Consider the following 18,659-nt stretch of genomic DNA (forward strand, 5'->3'; position numbering starts at 1 on the left):
GGAAATGTTCAAACTTATTAAATATTTACATTTTTTCATATATTAACAATTACTTTACAACAGAAACACTGTGGTAAATGCACATGCGTATCAATGGACTAACATTAAAGATGATAAATACAGAATTCATGCTCTTTTCAAAACAAATTTTTTAATTATTTGGGGGGTAAAGATAAAGTTATGTGTCTCTGCAAGTCATCATGGACTCTTCAGTGAAATCAGAGATAAATAACTACTTTAATAATAACTTAAACATTCATTAAATGTGGATATTAGTACATGTAAATATCAATTTTTTGCAGAATGACAATTAATAGAAGTAGGTAATGACAATGTAAAAGATGTTCGCCCCAGAACTCAAATATTAGAGAAGTTTTTGTCCACTATACCTTTAATTTAGACAGTATGGATGTTTATATATCTGCATCTATTTGTTAGCAAAGGCTGTAGGAAAGTATAATTAGTCTTTATTCGGAAAACATGGATGTTGTGGTTGTTCCTGTTTGAACAGTGTAGATTGACCCTGAGGTTCTGGCACCCCTCAATGTACATTGGTTATTGACTGGACACCCCTATTAGGATTTTCTGGCTACGCCTCTGCCCCCTGCCCCTGTGCTCCCAGGCTGGCCCTGGGGTCAGTGGGGGAACGCAGGCAGGCAGTCAGTCAGGCGGCCCGGCATTCTTTCTCTATGTGTGTGTGGGTTTGGCTGCAGCCCACTCTGTGCTCTTTGACTCTGCTGGCCTTATAAGGCATCCAGAGCCATGGCAACAGCAGTGCTTGAATAGCAGTGTCAAATCCCTCAGCACACAGACACACGCTCACTCTCCCTAAAGGAGGGAGAGAAGCGGAGGAAGAGGAGGCTATCTCTGGGCTGCACTCCTTTGCTGAGTTTGGTTAGAAGAGAAAAGGGCGCTGTGTTTTTTTCCTGCCCTGTTGGGGCTAATTTATTCCTGCCTGGGCCAGGCAGAAAAACAAGAAAGGGAAGGAGCAGGAGAGGGAAGAGCGCAACAGTCTGGCAGCTGCAGCAGGGAGGTTCTGGTCTTTGGATGTAACTGTGCGATGGACAAGCTCTGACAAAACAAGAAAATAGAGACATGACTTTAAGGAAGGAGAGCAGCCTGTGACTGAGGAGATTTCTCAACCCAGCCTTTGTTTTGGCTTGTTTTTTTTTCTCTGACATTTGATCCTCTGACCCCATTGGCTTTGAAGGAGCAAGAGAAAACAAGAGTTTCGTCACAGAGGGCAGAGCAGGAGGACGTCTTTGGTTAACTTTGCTGCTACAGAAAGTAGCTGAGTCAGAAGAAACATTAACTTAAGGTGTCATTTCCAAAAAATAGAAGAGAGGAAGAATCAAATATTTGTTTTTTCATTTTTTAATCACCATTGGCTGCATTTAAAAAAAAGCCTCAACAAGTCAAGAGTGAGTCTGGACTGGAGGTGCTCAGATCAGAAGATAGCAGCAAGGTAGGAACTGGTTGGACAAGTTTATAAGTTGGGGAAAGGGCAGGGCAGTTTAACCCTGCCTGAAGGAGAACTGTGTTGTATTTTTCTCTCACCTGCCGGTCTGATTGAGGGAAAGTAGATCTATGCTGTTTTTCATCATGGTGAAGGGTAGGTGAGGCGTTTTTTTTATCTACGTTTTGCAGCAGATGTTGTAGACAACGGGTGAGAGCGAAAGAGAAAAAGTCAAAGTGAAATTTATTGTTTCCTGTGAAAAGAGCAGGGCTGCACCCTTTACTCCTGCCTGAACTCTGAACCACTTAATGTGTGTCTGAAGTTTTTTTTTTCTTAGAGCTCAAGAGCCATTGATCAGAGGTCAGGGCTGAACATAAGAGGAGAGAGAGAGAGAGAGCAGAGGGATTAAAGAACGGAGAGGAAAAATATAGAAGAGGAAGGAGCTCCGGGGTCAAGTCAGCCAGACAAGCAAAGGGGAGAAAGGTCAACGCAGGCGAGGCTCCTGCCTTCAGATATCTCAGGACAAAGCTGGTTGAATCTAAACAAGGAGTCCTGGTGTCGGAGTTAGGAATCAGTCCTTCAAACTTCCTGGGGAAGAGAAAAGCCCGGTGGACAGAGCATAAGGTCCGTTTATGATCCTCTCACTGGATCAGAGAATATGGCCATGGTGAGCGGGGGATGGGGCAACCCCAACGGTGACACTAATGGACTGGGAGAGAAGGCTTACCAGAGGAGGGAGGAGGACAACGACTCACCCCAGGCTGGCAGCAGCGACGTGGACGTTGGGGACGAGGACAAGGCAGGCGTGGTGGACTGCGTGGTGTGTGGGGACAAGTCCAGCGGTAAGCACTACGGCGTGTTCACCTGCGAGGGCTGCAAGAGCTTCTTCAAGAGGAGCATCAGGAGGAACCTCAACTACTCCTGCAGGTAGGAGCTGCTGCAAAATCTATCATCCTTTCTGATCAAAGAAACAACCAAGGATGTTAAAGTCAATTTACCATTTTAGCTTACTGTTGACATAAGCTGGACACTTTCTCTGAAAAAGCTTCTATGAAGCTTCTGTCTCCTTGATCCCCAGTCAGTCTTAGCAGATGGCCGCTCACACTGAGCCTGGTTCTGCTGGAGTTTTCTTTCTGTTAAAAGGGAGTTTTTCCTCTCCACTGTCGCTACAAGCATGCTTAGTGTAAGGGATTGCATCCGAGTCAATGATTCAATGCAATCAACTGATTTTCCTTAGATAGAAAACTTTAAATCAATTTGACTGTATGATCTCGTAAACTGTAAAGTTGCCTTGAGATGACGCATTGTGAATCCGTGCTATATAAATAAACTGAATTGAACATGGTTTAAAACTGTTATACTGCTGTATCTGGTGCTTTTCTATACGGATAAAATGAATAAACCAAAAAAGTAACATTAAGATTTTTCCTTTTTTATTTGGTACCTATGATATCTAATCTATAGAGGACAGAATTTAATTTCCCACTAAGATGATATCTTCAAATCTGAGCTTATCCCCCTAACAGCCTCGAGACAAAGCAACAAAAAGGAGCACAAATGAAACCCTGAAGGTTTGTCATGTGAGGATGGATCGTCTCAGAAGGTCAACATTCCCATTATTCTTCACCGCTGCTACTTTAATGCTGCAGCTCAGCCCTTTGCTCAAACCAAATCCTCTCTCTCAGCTGCCAAATTCACTCATTTATTCCACAGAAAAGTGCATTAACTCTGCCTGTTTTTCTTTTTGCATCTGGGCTTGAAAAGGGCTCCCTGTAAAATGTTGGCAGAGCTCAACCTGCTGTAAAAAGCAACACAAGGGTGTGTAACGCTGATGATTTACAAAGGTCACAGTCTCTCTAGCTTTGCACCCGGTTCATATAGTTCATTCGCAACAGAGAGAGGCATAAATTTCTTTTCTCACTAGAGATAGAAAAAATTTATTAATAAATAAAAGAGCAGGTTGGGGTCTGTAAAATGGAAAGTAGTAGATTTTTTATTTTATTATTTTTTTGCATGCAGATCAAACAGAGAATGCCAAATTGACCAGCATCATCGGAACCAGTGCCAATACTGTCGTCTGAAGAAGTGTTTCCGTGTCGGGATGCGCAAAGAAGGTATTGAAAGTTCTTCCAGCTTAAATGCATCTTCTGGCTCGTAAAAGTTTTTACACATGTTTCAGCCTTTTGTTTCCTTACAACAACAACTCTCCAATCTATACTTCTATAATTTCATGTCAAACCAACACAAAGTAGTGCAGAATTGTAAAGTGGAGACAAAGCTTGAACTTTTGGCTTACATACTTAGTCTTTATGAAGGAACCATCACTTCTATGAAACATGGTGGTGAAAACATTATTTGCATAGGTTCCCTACTTTAGCAGGGTCAAATTACCAGAGCTAGAAGGACAAGCACAGGGCAATATTAGAGGAAACCCTGTTGGAGGCTGATAAATACCTCACCCTGGGGTGGAGGTTCACCTTGAAAATGGACAACAACCCCGAACATCCGGAAACATGGAATAGGTTTAAAACCTTTATTAGAAAAGAGTAGTAAAAATTATGCATTCTTTGACACTCTTTTACATGATACACTACTTTATGCATATCTATTACATAAGACTTTAATTTAATTGTGTTAGTGTTGTACCATGACAGATAATGAAAAGTTTAGGGGATACATTTGTGGAAATCACTACATCTGCGCTGCAAGATGTTATCGATCCATCATGCATATCGTGCATTTAACATACACTATATTGCCAAAAGTATTTGCTCACCCATCCAAATTATTGGAATCAGGTGTTCCAATCACTTCCATGGCCACAGGTGTATAAATTCAAGCACCTAGGCATGCAGACTGTTTTTACAAACATTTGTGAAAGAATGGGTCGCTCTCAGGAGCTCAGTGAATTCCAGCGTGGAACTGTGATAGGATGCCACCTGTGCAACAAATCCAGTCGTGAAATTTCCTCGCTCCTAAATATTCCACAGTCAACTGTCAGCTGTATTATAAGAAAATGGAAGTGTTTGGGAACGACAGCAACTCAGCCACGAAGTGGTAGGCCACGTAAACTGACGGAGCGGGGTCAGCGGATGCTGACGCGCATAGTGCGAAGAGGTCGCCAACTTTCTGCAGAGTCAATCACTACAGACCTCCAAACTTCATGTGGCCTTCAGATTAGCTCAAGAACAGTGCGCAGAGAGCTTCATGGAATGGGTTTCCATGGTCGAGCAGCTGCATCCAAGCCATACATCACCAAGTGCAATGCAAAGCGTCGGATGCGGTGGTGTAAAGCACGCCGCCACTGGACTCTAGAGCAGTGGAGACGCGTTCTCTGGAGTGACGAATCGCGCTTCTCCATCTGGCAATCTGATGGACGGGTCTGGGTTTGGCGGTTGCCAGGAGAACGGTACTTGTCTGACTGCATTGTGCCAAGTGTAAAGTTTGGTGGAGGGGGGATTATGGTGTGGGGTTGTTTTTCAGGAGCTGGGCTTGGCCCCTTAGTTCCAGTGAAAGGAACTCTGAATGCTTCAGCATACCAAGACATTTTGGACAATTCCATGCTCCCAACTTTGTGGGAACAGTTTGGAGCTGGCCCCTTCCTCTTCCAACATGACTGTGCACCAGTGCACAAAGCAAGGTCCATAAAGACATGGATGACAGAGTCTGGTGTGGATGAACTTGACTGGCCTGCACAGAGTCCTGACCTCAACCCGATAGAACACCTTTGGGATGAATTAGAGCGGAGACTGAGAGCCAGGCCTTCTCGTCCAACATCAGTGTGCGACCTCACAAATGCGCTTCTGGAAGAATGGTCAAAAATTCCCATAAACACACTCCTAAACCTTGTGGACAGCCTTCCCAGAAGAGTTGAAGCTGTTCTAGCTGCAAAGGGTGGACCGACGTCATATTGAACCCTATGGATTAGGAACGGGATGTCACTTAAGCTCATATGTGAGTCAAGGCAGGTGAGCAAATACTTTTGGCAATATAGTGTATATATATTTAAAGGTATAGAGGACAATATTTTATTTCCAGGTGGATCATCTAAATACGTGGTCCTACTAAAGGGCTTGGTATATTCCCTGCAGTAGTGTGTCGCAGATGTTTTTGATTTATGCCCAATATTAAAGCATGGTCTGTGCTATGTTATTCCATGGCACAACACAAGAGGGACAATCAGGAACTAGCTGTGGGTCTAGATATGGTAGAGGCAGTGAAGAAGTTGAGTGTCTGAGGAAGGGGTGGGGGCACATTTGCGTTCTCCGCAATACATAAACAGAAGACCTGGTTTCTGAGTATAAATCGGCCTTAACTGTCGATCATTCCGGTGATATGTTTACATAAGTGTAAACATATCACCGTTACCTATCTTTTTCTGTGCTTTCCCCGTTACCTATCTTTTTCTGCGCATGCTCACTTTCAGGCGTTTATCCGTGGTAAGCTACGGTTTCAGACAATCATTGAAGCTCACCTTTTCTTTGAAAATGGTCGGGCAAATATATATCGGGCAGATATATCCCAGCATGCTTTGCGCAGAGAGCTCTTCTCGTAAAACATTCTGGGATTTGCTGTCACAGTGGTCACAGGTGCCATTGGCTGTCGTTACCCTGACAGTGGCGACTACTTACAAAGATGGCGCAGGCACCTCGCAGTGAAGGAGGAGTTACATGACCAACGGAGCAGAAAGCAGTGATCATCTGTCTGAATGGTCAGCTAACTGAGCTGGCTATAAAATCCACTATATAGTCTGTGCTGTATGTGGACACAGTAAGCTTAAATGAGCTATGAGAACAGCACATTTTAAACAGGGTGTTCACAAGGAGAAATGGGCTTGTGCACGCTGTTGCACGTGCTTTTTTTTTTTAAGTGGAGAGGGTGGGTCTTTTAAAAAAATCCTCCACAATACCCTTAAAACTGAACATTTGTTTGTCTTTCTTTATTGCTCCCAAAATGTATTGCTTTTGAAAGGAAACATTTTAAACTAAGAAGAAGCCATTTTTTCTGCATTATTGTGTATTTTAACAGGTCGCTAAGTATGGACTAATACATAAAAATGCTTATGATTATGCCTTTATTTTAGGCCTCTATCTTTATCTTAAAAATGCACAAAAAAATCTAATAATTTTAGTATATAGATTTTATTCACAACTGCCCACCTCCCTTCGTCACTCAAGTCTCTCTCAACTGTCCCTTCACGCTGGCCCTGCCTCTGACCCGCTGTCATATAAAGCTCCCATGTCAAGATCGATGGAGATGGATTAGGGGTATTTTTTCATTCTTTTGTTTCCACCTGAAATAAGCCAGCTTTAAAGTTGTTCTTTTCAGCTTAATGAAGATTCAGTAAGTCTTCCTTACAATACATTTTATGATGAGTGCAACTTTTTCTGGTGTTAGCACTTCCCCAAAAAATGAGTGTGCATGTGCTTGAAGGACAGTGTTTATATTGTCAACTAGAGCCTGTGTACACTCTATTGCATGCATTCCTGCAGCAACAGACTTCAGGAAATTAAGCTAAGTTTGATCCTCACATTAAGAGGAAAAGGAAAGTTCATGATTCTACAGAATTTATTCAGTTTACTCAGCCGCTGAGATCCACGTCATATTGTTTCCACAGATTCACCCCACATAATGAGCTACTGTAATAACACGTACTTATACCAGGTTCGGACTGGAATCGATTTTCAGCCCTGGTATTTTTCTATCTACACCGGCCCACTTATGGACCCCCACCCCGAAAAATAAATTAATAGAAGCACAGTCAAACACGTTCATCTCAAATTTGAAACACAATACAAATACACATTGTGGATTAACTTATCTATTTTCAAGCATCACATGACAACCACCAGAGATGGGAAGTAACGAAGTACAAATACTTCGTTACTGTGCTCAAGTAGATTTTTCTGATATTTTTACTTTACTTTACTACATATTTTTATGACAACTTTTTACTTCTACTCCTTACATTTTTACACAAATATCTTTACTTTCTACTCCTTACATTTTAAAAAATTGGCTCGTTACTTTAGTTTTGAATCATTTCAATGGAGTTACCGTTATTATTTTTCACGTCATCAATACCAAATTCAATCTAATTGGATGGGAATCTACGATGCATTTGACGCACCACTACAAGATGAATCGACAAATTTGGCGGTATTAATTCGCGGCAAATCATTGCAGCTTGGTGGCGGTGGCGTTAGCATAGTAGTATGGACGACGAGATGATTGAAAATGAACACAAAGGAGATCTAGTCCTATTGGCAGACATCCATTTAAAATGTAGGCAACGGCATGAAAAAAGTGGTTTCTACTTTTACTTTTATACTTTAAGTAAATTTACAAGCCTGTACTTTGTTACTTTTACTCGAGTAAAGAAGTTTAATCAGTACTTCCACTTTTACCAGAGTATTTTTAACATACCGTACTGTAAGTATCTGTACTTTTACTCAAGTATGGAAAGTGAGTACTTCTGCCATCTCTGACAACCACCACCAATAAATGGGTTTTACTGGCTTTGGTTATTAACACAAATGCAACAGTGACTGCTGCTGTGTAGCGTCCACACTTGCACTAAGACAGCCAGAACCCCACTCATACATAGAGCACCATCACTGACTCACGTTTTCAAGCCCAAAAAATGTTCATGAACCACCAGGATATACGAAATTTCGCCCAATTTGAACCAAAGTCTATTGATCGCTTAGGCCATAAATCTAAAGAAAAACATTTTTTACCCAGAGACAGTCATTCTAAGCTGCCAGACTGGGAAACATCCCAACCTGGCAACAATGCACGTAACACGGGAATGGTTAGCCTTTAGATGCAAAACCCCATCATGCACCGCAACATATTTCTGCTAAATATTTGAACATAAATTGGCCAAATATAAGAGGAACATCGTAGCTTGGTTTAAAGAAAACACTTTTGTTCATTATAATTTAGTTTGTTGAAAGGATTTTATAGTTTAAAGAAATATGGTTTTACAGTTTGAAGAAATAGAAAATTACACCATGTGCCAACCGTCACAAGGATGTGCATGACAAGGAAGGGCTATATATACTGCGTGCATCAATTAGGTAGTGAACTTTGTATTACTTCTTGAGCTCCTTCAGTTATTTACTGTCACAGGTAGGTGCTTCGATCAGAGAGTAAGTGTTGGGGCTGGTATGAGTTAAGGAGGGCTTGCACTCGCACACTGAAATTAGGACCGGCCCAATGGGCAAATGTCCAGTATCACAGATTACCAGTCTGAGCCTGCTCTACACCCAAGAATCAGATATTAGTTTTATATATATTTATCTTTAACTCTCTTTAATGGTGTGACAAAGCCAGGTTAAAGTCCATTTATAACACCCCAGCTGGCGTTGTTCTTTAGGTAGTTGTAGGTGATCTAAGTGTGGTTGTATTACAGTTTGTGGTGCTCTGCCATTCATAGTCCACACTGAGATGGCAGCTGGCCAGCAGCTACACTGGAAAGAGTTATTAATGAACTGTGCTGACTAGAGCCGTGACGCAGGTCCAACTGTTTCCACTTTACCTGGAAACGTCTGCTTCAACTCTGGCCAGGTCAGCTGATTCCTTTGTAGGAGGTTCTTCCATCAGAGCTGCACGTGAGGAAATGTTTCAGTAGCAGACAGATAATAAACTTTGGGAGCAGGTTTCTCTCTGCTGGTATACATGATTATATTGTGGTGTTTGTTTATTTGATGGAGGTTAAACAGCCCTTATTTTCTCTCATTTTTGATTAAATGGATCAATAACTCTGAGCAGCTCTTCAATTCTTTATTAATACAGATAATTCTCTGCAATGTTTTCATCTATATAATATATTCTTTGAAAAAAAGAAAAGAAAATTGATTTTAAAACAAAATTCTTCATCAACACAAAGCTTTTCTTTTTGTTCCCTCATCCTTTCGAGAAACAGAACAAAAGTCTTCAGAGCGTTTACATTTCCTCACATTATTTGACAGTACAGCCAAAGTACGGGACTGACTCGAAGTCTGAACAATACAAAGTTGCACATAATTGTGAAGCAGAAAAAAAATATTGCTTAAACCTTTTTAATTTCTTATAAATTGTGATTTTCCTCTTTACTTCCTGTCTGAACCAATACTAGGTAGAACCAGTTTTAGGCTCACTCTTAGCTGTAAGTCTTCATTCAGGGGTTTGATTCTACCAGCTGAACATCTAGACATTAAAATTAATATTGTTTCTAGGGCTGCAACTAACAATTATTTTTGCAAATCCATTAATCTGTCGATAAGTTTTTCGATTAATCGACTCATAATCGGATAGCCAAAGGTTCCTTAAACACAAAATGTTATTTATTTATTTATTTTTTTACAATTGGTATAATTACTGCTCTAAATGGGTTTCTCTGTCAGCTAAAGGCATATTTTACAATCTCGATACTCCAGTTAACAATTAATTGATTACTGAATAAGTTGACGATTATTTCAATCACGATTAATCTGATTAATTGTTTCAGCACTGATTTATTGCCTATTAAAGAAAGTCAGGCAGACAGTCTGGAGAAAATCTGAAAAAAGGTTTTTCAAGTCTTGGACTGATTTGGACTAGGCCATGATTTGGACAAGACATGAATGTGTGTCAATGAAGATGAACCCCCGCCAAGGTGGGGTTTTTTTTGTCTCTGTTATTTTTGCCTGTATTTGGCTTCAACTACAATATTTCCAAATTAAAATCAACTACAGAAAAGCTTCCCCACATGATGATTCTTCCAACACCGTGTTTTGCTGAGAGAATGGTTTTTCTGTGACATGTGCAGGTTTTTGTTATTGTTTTTTTTTTGCAACACATGGAGTTTTTAACTTTGGTCAGGAAATTTAAATTTGGTCTGATTTCACCAGACATTCTTCTTTCTCCTGCTTTTGCATCTCTATTGTTTTCAACAATAATTTCCTTCATGTCACTCTTATAATTTTTAACACCTAACAACTAGGGGAAAACTGCTTGAGCAATCAGCTAGTGTTTCCCTAGAAAACAACTGCACATGCGCCTTAACATCCAACACGCAGCTATTATCTATGTTTTGAGTTGTTCTGATGTTTCTTTTTTAACAGCAGTTTTATCAATCAATAGTCCCATATGTGTTTAGGTTTTCAATTACAGTAAATGGGTGTTCTTGTTACGAACACTTTTTTTTATATTAAAGCGCCGAGGAGATCTAACGTGGTTTTAAAGTAAACGGCTTTGAAAGTTGTATTAGTAAATAGACGATGTATAAGGGGGTTTGTATATCCGTAAAGGTCTAATCTTTGGACTGCATGACGGTGCTGTCCAAGCTCACATCCATCATGGACAACACCTTCCACCCTCTGCATCAGACTGTAAAGGAGCTGAGCAGTGAAAGACTTTTACACCCTGTTTGTAAAAAGGATTGCTTCAGCAGGTCATGCAACCCTGCTGCAACCAGACAACAACGGCAATAACTTGTGCAATATATAATGTGCAATTACTATTTGATACCCTTTGCAATAACCTGTTTCTCCATATTTGACACCCAGTGCAATAACTATATTTATATAATTATAAATATCCATCTATATAAATACCCATGTAAACACCTTGTGCAATAACCCTGTATAATGATCCTATGATAAACAACAAGAAAAAAAGTTTTCACATGTGAACGCATTGTATATACTGTATATATCCATGCACCTTTTTCTTCCTTTGGCACATAGTTCCCCTTTGACTATTTGAGCTGATTTGATGAGTAAATTTCGCCACTGTGAGATCAATAAAATCCATCAATCAATCAATGACCAGAAATCAGTACTTAATGAAGTGTTTAAATGGGATAATACATTTCAAAACCCTGCATTTTATTTGTTCAACTCAGCTATGCTCCCCTTTGTGTTGTGCTGACATAAAATATTAAACACGCAGAAAAATGCTGCTACTTAAACAAGGCAATAAATGATCAATTATATTAAGGCCAAAAGTACAATAAGGTTGGGGAATTTTACATTAATCAATCTTTGATGTAACTGCTCTCTGAATATCTGCTATTTCTACATTTAGTTTGCAAGCACTTGGTGAAAATTTGAGAATTTCTCCAAACAAAACACTATTATTTGCAAATTAGGTTAATATAATAATTATTAACTAGTCCATTCATCTACAAGAAACCAGATATCAATGTTTAACAACAAAAATTGCATTATGTCTTTCAAGATGGGATGTTTGCTGCATGGTGATGTAGTGGGTAGGACTGTTGCCTTGGAGCAAGAGGGTTATGGGTTCACCTCCTGGCCTGGGGTTTTTCCAGATGTCTATACATCACTCAGTCCATATCAGGAGTACAACTGGTGAAATAAATGTATATTTTGTTTAGTATTTTTTGTTAACCTAAGGCAATGAGCAAATGTGGATCTCTTACATTTAAATGATTCCATCATGCTTCCGTACAGCTGTCCAGCGGGGTCGACTCCCTCCTACTCACTCAGGTATCAGTCCCAACCCGCTGTCTGGAGGGGCTGGTGGTCCTGGTCCAGGTCACCTCGGGGCAGACTACTTCAATGGGAACCCGGTGTCAGAGCTCATCTCCCAGCTCCTCCGGGCCGAGCCGTACACCAACAGCCGTTACGGAGCCCCCTACGCCCAGGCGCAGATGCAGGCATCAGCAGGCGGGGCGTCCGTAATGGGCATCGACAGCATCTGTGAGCTGGCTGCCCGCCTCCTCTTCAGCACCATCGAGTGGGCCAGAAACATCCCATACTTCCCAGAACTCCCAGTCTCAGAACAGGTCAGTACATAAAGTTAACATATTTTTCCTTTAGTTACACAAGCAAAATAAAAAACTATTCAGCTTTATATGCTTTTAATTACGCTTCGGTCAACATGTATTGTCGAAAAATAATGAACTTAGGAAATTCTGATAAATTAAATCAAATCAAATTAAGCTTAACTAACTGTACTCTTTATACATATATATATATATATATATATATATATATATATATATATATATATATATATATATATATATATATATATATATATATATATATATATATGCTCAATTATATACTGTTTTAGGCATAAAACTTCTTCTGCCCACAGTATGATGTAGTTCATGCTGATTTTGACATAGAATCAGTGCCATGATCCAAGGTGAAAATTAACTAAAAAAAAAACAAACAAAATATCTTCATATGTGAATTTGTAAAAAGAAAAATAAATAAATGAAAAAAAATATGATTTTAAAAGATTTGAGAAGTTAAGTCAAAATTACAGGGATCAGCCCTTCAAAAATATAGTTTCATATATTGTAAAAAAAAAAACGGACAGGAGAACATAAAAACATCTCAGGTTTAAAAGAAACAGGATAACCGCGCTATTTTTATTTAAAACTATAGCTTCCCAGTTTTACACTATACCTTCATGCTAAGATTCATCAAAATAAGGTAAGAATGTCCTGTAGAATCAGAAACAACTTTATTTGCAAAATCAAAGACACACTAAAAACGCTTCCTATTTTTTGGCCAGGTAAAAGAATTTACTTTGATGGACTTTTTTTAAGTTAATAAAAATGACTTATGTGAAATGTAATCATCGTTTGGACCAAGAGTTAGTCTCTTCTCTAACTGACAGTTTTTCCATCTCACCCTTCAGGTAGCGCTACTGAGACTGAGCTGGAGTGAGCTGTTCATCCTGAACGCGGCTCAGTCCGCCCTGCCGCTGCACATGGCTCCTCTGCTGGCAGCCGCCGGCTTCCACTCGTCCCCCATGTCTGCGGAGCGGGTGGTGTCGTTCATGGACCAGGTCAGGGTTTTCCAGGACCAGGTGGACAAGCTGAACCGGCTACAGGTGGACTCAGCCGAGTACAGCTGCCTGAAAGCTATCGCCCTCTTTTCCCCTGGTAGGTTCGGTAGATGGCTAAAAGCTTACTGTAAGGTGATATCTTGGTTATGATCTGACTCCAGGCTTCTTTAAGGGAATCCAAAACAAACAAGACCATTTGATGTTTTGGTCAGGGTTCAGATGTCACGGAAACAAAACTTCTCCAGCTGCATGGGGCTGTTGATTTTGGAGTTTGACCTTTGACCTTACTGAATTAAGGGAAACAATAGAAAATCTCATTTAAGCACCAGTCTGACATGTGTGTCAACAAGCTATTAAATAGATCAGAAACTAAAAGCCACATCTAGAAGCGGTTTACTCCTCACAATAACAGTAAATCTGTTTTACAGCAACTGCACTGTTAAAGCAAAGAATAATGTTCAAATGTTTTTTTATTTCTTAAAGTGATTCCAAGTCTTTTTTTGGATTTCTTTACTCATTTCATCCCAGTACTTGATCAATTAATAACAGCTGAGCTCAGACTGCAGGTCATACAGGCTTTATAATGTACTGTAATGAAAAGAAAGTGAAAGTATCTCAGTGATATAACAGAAACCTGGCAAAGAAGCATATTTTAATCTTGAGTTGTTCCCAGTTTTTCTTGTTTTTGTTCAGCTCTTATTGTCATTATACTGTCACAAGTACAGAGCAACAAAATTAACCTTGCCTTTAACCCATCCCCATGGGGAACAGTGTGCTGCCATTGTGCGGCGCCCAGGGAGCAGCGTGAGGTTATGGGTCTTTGCTTAATTTTTAACTATTTAGTTGAATCTATGAGTAATGCTAAAGATGAGACACTTTGGTAAATAAAACATTATTTCAGTGGTTATAAAAAATATATTATTTTAAAACGTAGCTCAGAGTAGCTGATCGGGTTTTAAGGAGGTGGGATCAAAAAGCTTCTGTTTCAGCTTTTGCTGTGTTCTTTTCCTTTTCCTCAGATATCGCTCATTATGGCTCCATGCTGTTAAAGATACAATACCAGCAAATGATTGTAAATTAACTTGTTCTTTTCTGTCATCAAATGTACCCACAACTTTTCTTACATCTCATTAAGTCTGTTTTGGTCTTCCAATGCATTGAGAGTCCACCAAACATAATATAACTGGTGTACAGATCGTGGATGCTTGGAAGTCAGAGAAGGTCACTAAATACTGAATTCACATAGTCCTTTTAATTACCATGACATTTGGACATATGGTGAATCTGTCTTGCAGATAGTGTTTTTGGTTTGACGCTTAAATTGGATCAAATTGGAATTAGGCTTAAATTGAAGTTAGGGCCATTAAAAAAAGGCTATTGAATTTTGACTGTACCCTCCAAATGCCGACTGATTCTGACTTAACTCTTAAAATTTGTATAAATCTCAGAATTGTTCTCATAGAAATATGACTCCTTGTAATATTTCTTACTATATGAAAATTATAATCCTGGGCTTTGGCAACAAATTTCTTAGTACCGGTAATCTGACTTTTAATTTTCAGAGTAAAAATAAGTAGTCTGAGATTAAGGTCAGAATTAGTCAGGATTCTGAGATTTATATCAGAATTAGTTAGAGTTTTAAGAAAATATCATAAATATGAGATTAAAGTTTTTAGTTAAAGTCAGAATTCTAAGATTAAAGTTAGAAGTTTGGGAGTAAAGTCAGAATTTAATTGCCTTTTTTATTTTTTGTTTTTGTTAGTTTGACTCTTTTTTTTTTTTTTAAGTCCTAATCTTCTTACGTAGTGAGTATTGGTTTGATATAGCTCCATGTTTAAAAACACTAGATTTATCAGATTTATCTGGTTTCTTGCTTTACAGATGCATGTGGCCTGTCAGACCCCGCCCACGTGGAGTCCCTACAGGAGAAGGCCCAGGTCGCCCTGACGGAGTACGAGAGGCTGACATACCCCAGTCAGCCGCAACGCTTTGGCCGCTTGCTGCTGCGCCTCCCTGCTCTGCGCGCCGTTCCTGCAAATCTCATTTCCCAACTCTTCTTCATGAGGCTGGTGGGAAAAACACCAATCGAGACGCTGATCCGAGACATGCAGCTCTCAGGGAGCTCCATCAGTTGGCCGTACGCTGCAGGACAGTAAAGGACCCCTTCAGAGAGAGACAGACTGAGATCAGACTTTAAGAAGGCATCGCCAGGACTCCATGCTGTGACTTTCATATCCTAACTAAGGAGACATTTTCCCTCTCTATTCCTGTGAAATTAGACTGGAATGACAGTAAGGTTATTTGATAGAAACGCTGCGTTATTGTCCTGATGTATGTTTGCAGCACTTGTCAGTCGTGTTCCCTCCTCTGGCTGATCTCGCTTCGTCTCGTTCTCTGATTGAACAGGGCCTTCATTAAACTGCTCTCTCACATGAGGCCATGTGCCTCTTCTACCTCCTCCCATATGACACCCCAATGTGACTCTTGTTGAACCCAGGCTCTGTGTGCTCTACCTTCTTTGTTGTCCAGTCTAAATTAAGCCATAGCAGCCATGGGCACTGCGACATACAGATCAAAGCTGGGAGGCGTTGGAGGGATCATGCAGAAGCTCTCATGTGTATATCATGAAACCAGGAGATAGATGAATGAATGAATGAATGAATGAATGAATGAATGAATGAATGAATGAATGAATTGTCTGCAGCCTGGGCGATGGACTTTGTCATCCTCAGTTATGTAAATACAAGTCTGTTACAGTGCTGTGAAAAAAGCATTTGCCCCCTTACAGATTTCCTTTGTTTTTGGCTTGTTGGAATTCTTCCCATAAAACCCATCTGTATTTAGTCCAGGCCTGGACTGCCCGTTGTTTTTTTGAATTTACTTTATTCAAATTTATGGCTTCATAATTTTTGGCAGGACATCCAGGTCCTAAAGCAGAGCAGTCCCAGCCCATCACACTACCATCCTGTGTAAGAGAATCTTTTTCGCACACCTTCCACTAGGTCCCGCTTTTGGCCTAAATACCCTAAATGCATTTTCCCAAAAACTCTTAGGGGACATTAGGACAGATGTCAGAGGTGCTCAAGTCCAGTCCTCAAGAGCTACTATCCTGCAACTATTTGATGCAACCATTTTAACACACCTGAATCAAATGAGTGGCTCAATACCACGCTTCTGCTGGGCTAAATGAAGGGATTAAGGTTTTGGATTCAGGTGTGCTAGAGAGGAGATGCATCTAAAAGACACAAGATGGTAGCTCTTGAGGACTGGACTTGAGCACCCTTGATCTATTTCTTTTTGACTAGTTTGTCTTTTAAAGGCACACTGTGTAACTTTTGGCCACTAGGGTACCAGAGTTTCTTCAGAGTGTCTTGAGACGAAGTGAGCGTGAGTTAAACTATCACGACAGCACTAAAAGGCTTACGGCGTGAGGTCCGTAGGTGGGAAATGCAGGAGCTTGCAGTGAGGAAGGTGGTTGCCATGCAGGAAGAGGCTCGCGATAGAGGGCAGGACTGACCTGATGAGTCTGCGCTGTGGCGGAAAGTGACAGTCAGCTGGGCGTCGCACTGATGGAGCACAGGCATGACAGCTTGAATCTCTGAGAGGCTGAGGAAGGGACCAGAGGCTGACCTGCTCAGCAAAGATCTGTGACTCGTGGCGCTCAGAGGTGGGATTCGGAGCCAAACAACCATGTATGGCTAGCAGGAGAAAAACAAAGGCTGGACACAGAAACCACTGCAACACCCTGACAACATCAAAATAATAACAAAGATATATGATTGTATACTAGGAGCAAAGTGTTAACTTCTACTCTAATAATAAAGTTGAGAAAAGAGAATCGGTTTTAAATCCAGCTTCTTCTTTCAGCCTGCGCCAACAAATAAACTCATTTCCATGTTTCACGTTTTTCTTTTTAGCCTCCTTAGAAGGTTTAAACTTTTTCCTTGCCTCAGACATGACCAGTAGTCGAGCAGGCGGGAAAACTAGTAGAGCAAAAGCGTTAGCTCAATGACTATATGAGAGCCTGTGCCCATAAAGCTATACTTTCTTTCAGGTCACATGACCTGGCCAATGACGGTCCGTCATCTCCCAGCTTACATAGTCAGTATTTGAAGAATGGAGACCCGCTTGTAGAATTGATAGTATCAAGCGCTGTATATTGGCTTAAGGAATGATTTAAAATAACTCATATGCCTCAACTATTTAGGCGACAAAGTCCATAGTGTGCCTTTAAATCATCAAAGTGGGTCTAAGCCGAGGGATTTGGTGTCTGCTCTGCTCTGCTTTTTGTGACCTCCTGGATTTGTTTCTGAAGTAATTTTCTTGTTAGCTTTTCCTTGGAAGGCTAATCCCTGTTCCATGTTTTCTCTCATTTCTGGTTTATGTCTCAGCGTGTTGTTTCCAGGGGTCTCATAGTTCAAGCCTACTTCATGCCGCCAAACAGGTTCTGTTTCAAAAATTGGTTTATTCTACAGTTCTAACAGTAATCAGACCTTGGTTTCTGGTTAATTTTCAACATTATTCCCCTCCTGAAAAAAAGTCATCATTTAAAACCAGCTTTTTGTTTTTCCTCAGATCACCTTAGCTGAAGTTAAAATGTGTTTGTCGATCTGAAACATTTATATCTGTATTTCTATATCTGTAAGGAGGGAAATTCTGTTCACAGCATTGTATAGAGATGAAAAGGGTTAGTTTGGCACTTCTTTAGTAATTGCATCAGCGTTTTCTGAAGATGGGGACCTATGGTGTTTTATTGACGACCAATGTATTTAAAACACACCCTGGTTGTTCAGAAAGTCACATCCCTTTGGGACTCTATTACCTCATGTTTTCTTCATGACAGACAGAGATTGTATGGTGAACTTTGGTGTTGACTATAAAGGGATCAACCGAGGCATCATTACTCCCCGAAGATTTAAAAATATGTTTAAAGATCCTATAAGCTTCATGTGGGATGATGCTTGACTCAAGTGAATTTTGCATTCTGCTCTTTTTGCTTTTATAAATGTTGAGGAACATAATCTTCATTTTCTCCAACAGTTCCAATCCTCTTTAAAGAGGTAACAGCCATCCTTTAATCATAATTATGTGATGATGAAAGGTACCTTCATGTTCAGGTGGGCTGTTAGGATCCAGGTATTTTATAGACTATGAACCACAGCTCAGTGGAAATAAACGTATTTTTGCCAAAATGATTGATAAAAACTGTGTTCCTAAAGCTTAGTTTTGATGTGACTTATTTTTCCTGTTATATGATAAAAAAGGCAGTGATAGCCATGATCCCTGGTGCATCGGTTTGTGCTTATTTGTTAGTATTTTGACTTTAGTGATTTATCTGTGGAAGCAGCTTAACATGTAAAAGAATCATGTCTCTATGACCATGCCAAAACTAAAAATCGCAAAAGAA

The 18,659-nt window shown here is 40.1% G+C and overlaps 1 protein-coding gene across 3 annotated transcripts; it reads left to right on the forward strand.

Moving 5' to 3' along the window:
* The first annotated feature begins 676 nt into the window (after positions 1-676).
* On the forward strand, positions 677-18,659 carry nr2f6b (nuclear receptor subfamily 2, group F, member 6b). Of its 3 annotated transcripts, none has more exons than XM_038286585.1 (6): positions 677-1,465; positions 1,779-2,383; positions 3,476-3,570; positions 11,899-12,233; positions 13,103-13,349; positions 15,134-18,659. In XM_038286585.1, exons 2-6 carry the CDS (start codon positions 2,115-2,117, stop codon positions 15,406-15,408), a joined length of 1,221 nt encoding a protein of 406 aa, XP_038142513.1. In that variant the 5' UTR covers positions 677-1,465; positions 1,779-2,114; the 3' UTR covers positions 15,409-18,659. The 3 variants fall into 3 exon arrangements, with proteins under 3 accessions (XP_038142513.1, XP_038142521.1, XP_038142503.1); XM_038286593.1 differs by having other exon boundaries at positions 1,794-2,383; XM_038286575.1 differs by having other exon boundaries at positions 677-2,383.

The sequence above is a fragment of the Cyprinodon tularosa genome, unplaced genomic scaffold, assembly GCF_016077235.1.
Source record: "Cyprinodon tularosa strain WSP-4 unplaced genomic scaffold, ASM1607723v1 ctg106, whole genome shotgun sequence".
Taxonomy (NCBI): Eukaryota; Metazoa; Chordata; class Actinopteri; order Cyprinodontiformes; family Cyprinodontidae; genus Cyprinodon; species Cyprinodon tularosa.